The 9,362-nt window shown below is 37.0% G+C and overlaps 2 protein-coding genes across 3 annotated transcripts in view; one reads left to right on the forward strand and one right to left on the reverse strand.

The window, feature by feature from the left end:
• Positions 1 to 2,250: 2,250 nt before the first annotated feature.
• On the reverse strand, positions 2,251 to 6,303 carry LOC107039806 (uncharacterized protein KIAA2013 homolog). The gene is made up of 6 exons (XM_015259659.2): positions 5,868 to 6,303; positions 4,627 to 5,098; positions 3,771 to 4,008; positions 3,422 to 3,660; positions 3,118 to 3,345; positions 2,251 to 2,953 (listed from the first exon to the last, which is right to left on the reverse strand). The coding sequence occupies exons 1-6, from the start codon at positions 6,046 to 6,048 to the stop codon at positions 2,491 to 2,493; spliced, it is 1,821 nt and encodes a 606-aa protein (XP_015115145.1). The 5' UTR covers positions 6,049 to 6,303; the 3' UTR covers positions 2,251 to 2,490.
• Positions 6,304 to 8,848: 2,545 nt separating this feature from the next.
• LOC107036079 (sodium- and chloride-dependent GABA transporter 1) overlaps positions 8,849 to 9,362 on the forward strand; it is a 6,585-nt gene continuing 6,071 nt past the window's right edge. Inside the window, exon 1 of one of the 2 annotated variants that reach the window (XM_015253825.2) lies at positions 8,849 to 8,910. The gene's annotated coding sequence lies outside the window, so the exon portion shown is untranslated. Of the gene's footprint in view, positions 9,136 to 9,362 lie in introns of both variants that reach the window. The other variant, XM_015253817.2, reaches the window with a different exon arrangement.

A 9,362-nucleotide genomic window follows, 5' to 3' on the forward strand; every position in this document is an offset into this window, starting at 1 on the left:
TCCCCATCTCCTTCACATCGGAACAGTAATTTTTGCATCCATTCGTTTTTTTGCCGAACGAATCGTAAAATATTCTCTGCAAAAAGCATTTTTTATTGAACTAGGAAAGGGAGTGCGCTTCGCGCGCGTATAAATTGGCCAGTAGTTCATGCATATAAAACTGGAGTTAATATTCGCTCCTATTGTGTTCAGATTCCAGAAAAAACATGAAATCTTTTTCGACAAAGACGTGAATAAAAATTTCTTGTTCACGATTTGCGTTTAATAAAAAGAAGTATCATATTCATTACTATCATTAGTATCATTTATTCATTTAAATCATTTTTTAAGAATTAATATAGAAAAAGATTTTAAGAAATAAGTTTTTCAAAGTAAGATAAACGTCAAATATTGCCAAATCTAGCATAAACTTGATGAAGTAGATTGCCGACCGAAAATGTTTCACTCATTTTTCGATAGAGGATTAGAATTTGACTCCACGATTGCCTTTCGTAAAGTAAAATTCGCCGCAATTTTGTAGATAACGTTTATCCAACTTTTCTCTCCGTGCATTGGCGTGAAAACTTAATCAGTGGATTCGTGTGACGGGATTGCATTTATCCTGGAGAGAATTAAACTGATCCTTCAGTATTTAATCCATGTATAAATATTCAGTGTTTGATATGAAAAGATTGCTCATGACTCATCTTTATCAAACAAGTATTAATATCTAAGATAAATTCGGTGTAAGTGATTCCTGGGGATAACAGGATATAAGATGCTTGAGGAAACAAAGCTTTGGAGGAAGCATCGTAGATTATCAGGTTTACCTGAGGTACAATGGAAGTGTAAATAGATAACGGATAACTTAAGTGTTAATGTGTCTTATGAATTTAATCATCTAAAGGAAGCATTAACGAGTGCAATCTTAGCCGTGCCATTTCAACATTTCAACCATTTAATGATGTAAATATGTTTATACGTGTATGTGCACTAGTGATAATTCATCTTCAATGTCACAATGCAATATCTTCGTGAAGGAAAAAACGCTTGTTATTGATTTTATAATTTTGTTATGAAAAATTATGACGAAAAATATAAAAAATAATGAGTAATATTATAGGAATAAATAAAGGATATGGTCGAATGTCTACTTAAGTATTACAATAGAGCAATGCTTGCCAAAAAATCCATAAGATCGTGAATTTATCATTTTTTTCATAGATTATATCAATAATCGAATTGATACTTGTTAAATAATTGGAAAATAATGTTCATGTAAATATTGTACACGCCGGATAAGTGTTTACGAGTAGATTGTTGGAAGTCTATATGAATGTTATACGTCGAAAAATTATAGAACATGCAGGTCATTGATATTTATAATTAATTGAACGGAAAAATCAAATGTATCGATCAAAATACTTCCATGAATATTTGATTATTAATTACGATCAAGATATCGTGATTATTCATGTTCATAAATTTTAAACGGGCAATTTGTAGTTAAAACTGCTCACTTCCCGCTCATATATTCATTATTTTAAGGTCATCGCACATTGTAATTATTCTTTGGATGCGTGTACGGATGGTTTATTGAGTACACTGATGTCGCTGAATGAAAACAACGGACAAATTGTTCGAACACAATGTGTTTTTTGAATTTATTTTATCAATGTTACGAAATTGATAAATTTATTTGACCAATTTCATGTAACGATTATCTTTGAAATACATGCACCATCTCTTTGTAATAAACTACCGTCAAATGAGTGAAAAATACATATTTCTTCCACCCAAATCTATATACAGACAACAAAATGATATCCAAATACCCAAATCATTTGAGAAGAATAGCTGAGTAGAACAATTTGAGGACAATTAAATTCATGGTTTCATATATTGCTCACGTCGTCTGTGTTGTTTACCAGAAATCAATTTTACGAAGAAAAATGTGAAAAACAGCGATGAGAACAGAATGTGATTTAAAGAAATTATTTTATAAATTTCACGAGCATGTAACCACCTTCGCAATACATGTACGATTTTTTTGTAATAAACTAGTCAAATCAGTGACAGTCTCAATTTCGTAATTCAGTAAAAAATACCTCTTTCTTCCCACAAAATCTATGTACAGATAAAAATCCAAATAAACAAAACATCTGACAAAAAAGTGGCTGAAACAATTTGGGGACAGTTGAATTCATGGTTTCATGCATTGCTCACTTTGTCGATCCTGATGATCCCAAGAAACAACAATGAAAACACAAGGTGTTTTTAAGAATTTATTTTATAAATTTCACGAATATATAACAATTACCTTCGCAATACATGTACGATTCGTTTTATAATAAACTACAGTTAAACAACTGACAGTCTCAATTTTAATAATTCAATGAAAAATCCACATTTCTTCAACAAAATCTATATACAGATAACAAAGTAAGAACCAAATATCCAGAACACTTGAAAAAAAAATAGGTGGGGATAACAATCTGTGAATAATTGAATTCACGGTTTCATGTATCGCCCACGCTGTCGATCCTGATGATCGTAGTACTCAGTGAATATGAGTTTGCAAAGAAACATGTGAAAAACAACGATGAGAAAGCATATGCTGACCCAAAAAAACGTTGGCAATCCACCCAATTGATGGCCATGTTTGTGCAGTGCCATCACGTGGTGGTCATGGGCTGGTGCTTCATCAACAGTATGTACGTGTAGTGCATTCCGTAGATCCTGCATGTGTTGGTGGTCTGATGTTATGTACAATATGGCTGTTAGGGGTTGTGTTAATTTAACTGGAAAATTCGTGTATGTCTGGCTGAGAGGTACAGGCGAATCCAAACATGCAGCGTCACAGGCGTAATAGTCACTGTCACTCCGATCCAGTGCGACACCGAGCACTGCACGATTATCCTCGTTTACTGTTACTGAGATGTTTACGTGGGTGACATTCCCATAGCTTATTCGTCTGCGAAAACAACAAATATCAGGCGTTTCGAGTTTATGATTGTTAGGTAATTGGATGATCAAATGAATGAAAGGTATTGCTGTCGATGACCTAATCAGGGATGCCTTCATTCTTTCAAAATGAGAATACTTTAGTAAACACTGCCTTTTCGTCAGGGGATTTACCTAAAAAGATAGTCTCGATGAAGATACTGTGGATCGATGTTGAACTCCACATGTTGATTACTGAATCTAAGACCCCCAAGACTCAACACAATGGCCTGCTGCACAGCAGTCGGCCCTCCAGCCAACAAATGATGACATCCTTGCTTCTCCAGCGTTATCAACCACGCCTTGACTATTGAATTGACTCCATCAATCGTGGACGTGTCTCTCCACAATCTCGTTGCATCCCTGTGATTGTTTTTTATCGATGTTAAAGGTCGGGTATACTGGGAGGTGGGAAATACTGGCTTTGATGGGGACTTACAGCGTATGGTGGCCACGATAGCAGCCTTCGTTATTGGAAACAGATTTTTCAACGTTCGAAATCCCCTTGGGCACTTGGGATAGGACGTAGTAGATTGTCGAGTTTATTTTATGGCCATTCAAGGCACCTTTGGCTTTTGATTTACTTATGCTGAATCCTGTGTGCCAATAGTGCTTCCATGTGCTCATGTGGTGGTCTTTCAGTGCTTCTGGTTGGGCATTCAGGGCTTTTTTCAGGGCCTGGGGGTAATGTAGGCTCAGTTAAACGTTTTGTTTCTTGTGGTTTTTTAAATTTTTGATTCTGGAGTGAAAGGGAGTAATGGAATTAATTGAAGAATATTTTTACATACTTCAATAGCTTTCCTCTGAGTGACCTCACGCTCAGCCACGTATCTCCTGGAAATTTGTGGCTCACTGTAGGAAATACTGGTGAGAAACTCAATTTTCGTCGAACTTCTGGGTTTTACTATCACACTGTTCTGTGGAAGTTTGTATAATATCGAAACTACTATTATTTGACTTGAGTCTGGCAGAGGTACGTAACCAGATGTCATGATGTAGTCATGGTTTTTGCCATCCACTTGGATGCTAGAAATGTTGAGCAGAATTAGTACATTCACATCTCCATTTCAAATTATTTCAAATTATGAAAATGTTCATGTTTAGTATATTCCTAAATTGAGGATATCCAAGTACTTTAGACTTTCTTCTGTCCCATTTAACACAAGATTATTGAAAATTTCACAATGGTTTCATTATTTGAGCTTTAAATGTCTAAGCGTGATTCTTCAACTTTTGAAGAAAATTTATAGAATAATTAAAGAACATCAATTTTGAAAATTGATGATTATGACCTTTTTCAAAAATAACTTATAAACAATCAATGCCCCACACTAATAATCATTTTTCAAAATGACCATCAATTTTTCAATAATTAAAAACTTTACCAGAAATCAATTTCATGGCAAAAAAAATCAGTTTGCGAATGGTTAGAGCATTCCCATTATTCTTTTATGACAATTTTTTATAATCCTCAGAGGAATCCCATATAGAACACATGATTCGTAAGAAGAGAATGTTCAAAAGAGTTAATTGTTTGCAAAATGTTCAGATTTTTCTCACGTAATTCAATTAACAAATCAGATACAAAGGATATTTTCACGAAAAATTCGCCCCCCCCCCCTTACATAAATAAACAATACTAACTTCACATTTTTAGTTTCATAATCAGTCCAATGTGGCACAGTATTCAGCCTGAGTGGTACCTCCTGAGTAACACTAGAAGGATTGAAAATAGTGATATCCTCCACGAGAATTCCCTCAAAAATTCTGTGCGCATAGTACTGAGTATCTACGTGATATCCACTCCTCAGACACTGATACTTATAAACAATTCCATCCGTAAAGTGCATGACAGTTGCCTCACGATGTGGAGTATCGTCGGGCAGGGGAACCGATACGAGAGGATCCCACTGTGCGAAGAGAGAGAGTGTACGTCCCTGACGTATGTACAAACGCCCAACTGGGGATACTTGAACTCCGAATACACCATTGCCAATGTATGGCAGGTAATTCTGGTCTTTTTCGCTCGGTGGGTCATTTAAAATTGTTGCATCATCGTTTGCTACATCGTAATGGAAATTCAAGAGCCTCTCACGTATGCATTGATCCTCAAATGCTGGAAATTGGTGAAAAGTGAATAGTTTTTCCATTTATTCATATTCATTTTAGTACGTCAATAATGATGATATATTCTATCATTACAATAAGATACACTCCAACAATAAATGTAAGATATAATATAATATAATATATTGCAAGAAAATGCATTAGACTATTGGGAAATTACCCCCACAATTTCAAATGTAAAATGGAAATTTCGAAGTTCAATGGATTATTTTACCGGGGGAGTATCTAAAAATCAATCCTAGGGTTAAATTGGTGTTGTCGAAAATGAAACTACCGGATAAATAAAAAAAATGATGACCGCAAGGAGAAATTTTACTCCAGAGTTTATTTTCTTAACAGGGTTTGGTGTAACTGGGCCAAATTAACTTAAGTTAAAGTTAATTTCGGAAATATTTACTAAAATTGTCATTTCTAGGTCCATATAACAATAAAAATAATTGAAAATTGTAAAAATTTAAGCAACTATTCTTTTGAATTTTCTATCTGGTAAAAATGTAAGTGAATGTGAATTTTGCCTTTTACAAGGTGTTTAAAAATTCAGTGCATCATTGAAGTATCAATGATCGCCTAAGATCAAAAGCTCAATGTTATTAAATTTCCAAGATAAATAAGGAATTCCATCAACAACTGGACGTTAACTCCTTAAATTGCAAAAAATTCCTAACTGTAGAGTATCACAGAAGATATTATATTGTATTATATTATATTTATTCATTTATTGTGGATTATCCGAATGACTTTCGAGACGTTCCCCTCACCTTCCACAGGCTCTCGATTCCCAGAGAACAGCCAGTGTGCGAAAGGCTGACCAAAATAAAGGATAAACCCACCCACAACAATCAGGAAGAGAAGGATTTTACGACACGAATAATTTCCATCGAGAAACCTTCGCACCCGCTTCCCAAACTCACGCACATCGAACATACCCCCAGTCCGCATTTTCAGTCGATATTTCAATAAATAACAATTTACAGGAGGGATTTAATACACACTGATGTACGAGACAAACAAACATAACCCTACTTGGCATTAAAAACCCGGTTGAGAGTATAATTTACGAGAAAACTAAATACTTTAGATCCATTCTCCATTTACTTAATCCATGGAAGCAGGATTTTACTGATATTCATGCGGTTTTGGGAATAATTCTATGCATTTTCAATACTGCGACTGAGTAAACAAACGTCATTTTAGGAGGTTATAACTACTGTTCGGTACTTCCCCGCTGTGTCAATAGACCATTGGTCTCGTGGGCGGGGACCAATCATGTGTCGCCATTCGAATAAACGATTCTGTTTCAAAGAAAATTATATAGGAGAGATTGGGGTAAAACGGACACTTTTGACTTTTTTTAATTGTTAATGAGGGATTGAAATGTTGGAAAAATTTAATAATTTTTTTTTCAATACAGGGAACAATTCTTTCCCTTTGTGGCGAGCCAAAACTGAGCTCAATTGATAAATTTGTTTCTGACTTATGAATAATTTTAAAAAATTCTAAAGTGTCCATTTTACCCCACCCTCCTCTACATGAAATATACATGAGAACCTATAGTATTCTTCAAATCAATAAAAATGATAAATATTGCAAGGAAATGTTATTGACGAAATTATTAAGATTTCACTAACGAAGTGGTAAAATAGTTTAAGGTCCGGTTGCGCCGAGCCCATTTGACCCCTCACGGAGTCCTTCTGTTACGAAGCGTAGTGTATGCTCATTACGACTGGAATGCGATTATCCCTAATGAATGAAAAATTATGAAATCGGTATCTAATTGAAGCTGCATTATTCCTGTTTTCAATTTTGTTTGTCTGATCAAGTTATTCGGGTTTTCAATTGAAAACCCACACAGGCGTATATATATATGGGGAAAACCCCTTGAGGAATTAAGGGGAAAACTCATTCAACATCTAAATGATAGAATTAATCGTCACCAATTTCAGTGCCCCATTTTGTCCCATGATTGTGGATCAATCAAGTGGTTACATTCGAAAAGACGATTCCTCTTCGAACGAATAAGAAACTACTTAATTTGTAACATAAATAACAATAATGAATATTAAATATGAAGAAAACATAATTAATGGAATTATTGAGATTCTATTTCTATTCCAATAATATTTGATATCGGACTGGAATCCCTTCACGTGATTCGAAATTACACAACGAAGAAAACATTTAAATCTAACGATGAATGAGTATATTAACTTCATCAATTAAAGGCTAATTTGAATCGAATTAATGGAATTGATTTCGTAAACAAGAAGCTCCTTCATCATTACTCTTCCATATCAACTGGCATGCAGCCTGGCAGACCCACTGACGTGAATAAATAAAGCTGCAGGTGTCTCCCTAAACCAATTACAACAGATGCTATAAAGTTACTTATATCACCAAACAACACCCAATATGAATCATACTATTCCGGAATAAAAAACCCCCATCGATAGCGATGGTGAACCATAGTTCCCGCGCCACTTCCCGCACATCCTCTTGTCATTCGGGATATGCCTAGTGTGCTATACAATATTCCCCTCCTCGAAAAAAAAAGTTCTAATGCCTCCAGTGAAACGAGCAATCCGCGTGCCACCAATTGATGGCTGTCATCTCGCTGCGTCTCTTTTTTCATTCACAAGTATTTTCGATTAAATTCGATTGACACCGCATGCACGCCGGACAATTTATCATTCATTCATAATTCATCTGCGAATTGCTGCGCATGCAGATTGGAAATCCATGAATGATTCTGTTTACCCAATATTCCAATGCGTGTTTCACCCAGTATTTAAATATCATCTATTCTAACACCCAATGACCCCCAAAAGAACCAACAGCACTGGGGAAAAACCAATGAAACCAATTAATCCCGAATTAAAGAATGGTCTTTGAAAGCCCACGACTTGGATCATCGTGTTAGTAGAGCACGCTCGATACAGCCCCCTTTTTTTCAGAATAACTCTCGAACGGATGCGGGGACAGATCGGTGTCACGTGAACCCCTCCGGATATACCCAGCTTCCTAGTCTTGCTCACCTACTCTAAACTAACCGATCCGTTTTATCCTCAGCATCGTTTTTTGTTCTCCCGTAAAAATCATTAAGAAAAAAATCCCTTCCCCCTGTAAAACGTCCACCCCTTCTGATCCGCCAAACCCCTTCCCTCTCCCCCGGCCCCTAAAAAAATGACGAAGGAAATGGGAAAAGCCGTGCAATATTGGCTGGCTACGACGGATGGTGACGGAGTCACGGTGAAAATTCTTCCGTTTGTAATAAAGAATTTCAGGCTGTTGGGCGCCGGATGGATACTTCTACAATAGAACACACTTGTGCCCCCTCTCCCCTTCGTGATATTGAGGATAGGCTGGATAAGGGGCCGGGTGAGACCCATAGGCAGTCCGTTGTCAACGCTTGATGATGATATACCGTTGTGATCCTCATGGCTTACCCCTCCCTCCGTCAGAGGCAAATTTTTTTTTTACAAAGCTCGATGGTAATCATTGGAGCCCATATCTCTGGGCGTTCAATGGTCTTGGGGTTATTTTGGGGACCTCCGAGGCATCAGGATTTTCCAGAGGGCTCGCGCTGGCGCGACATATCAAACATCACTACATCCCTCCCCTTCGCTGTTCGTAGGTGATAGGTGGGGGAGATGTTTCAAAGGGAGAACGAAAAAGCCCCACTCCTTGATTTTTTTTTTTTTCAAACCCAGGCCCGTTGATAATAGGTATCAAACCACAACGGATCGCAGTTCCTCGCGCGCTGGATCGACGCTCGCACGCGTCCTTTTTACCTTTAACCGAGAGGTGACAGAAGTTTTTAGCGTTTTTAGTATTTAATCGTGCTGATTGATCATCTTTTTGAAACATAAATGTGGATTATTCTGGAGGGCTCCAGTGCGCGAAAAAACGGAATTTAATATTTTGGGGGTAATTGTGCTACGGGACTCGGTGACTGGCTGTCGATTGTGCGCGAGGAATTTTCAAATAAATCAACGGTACAAGTTCAAGGAGGATTCGCCTGTCGCTCGGGTTCGTATCCCAGAGGAAGTTATGCTTTTCTCATTCAACTTCTCAATATTGCAGGATTGATTACGGAACAATTGTTGGGCTTGATGAGCGTAGGATGAAGGCGGATTTGAGAGACGGTACTTCCTCGGTTAATTAGAATATAGCTGTTTTTTATGAGCGTGGAAGAGGAAGAGGGAACTGATGGGTGAACACTTTGTGGTGGGGAACAGAGAGGGGGGGGGGGGGGG

Source organism: Diachasma alloeum, unplaced genomic scaffold (assembly GCF_001412515.2).
Source record: "Diachasma alloeum isolate Michigan unplaced genomic scaffold, Dall2.0 Dall_scaffold_00176, whole genome shotgun sequence".
Lineage (NCBI taxonomy): Eukaryota > Metazoa > Arthropoda > Insecta > Hymenoptera > Braconidae > Diachasma > Diachasma alloeum.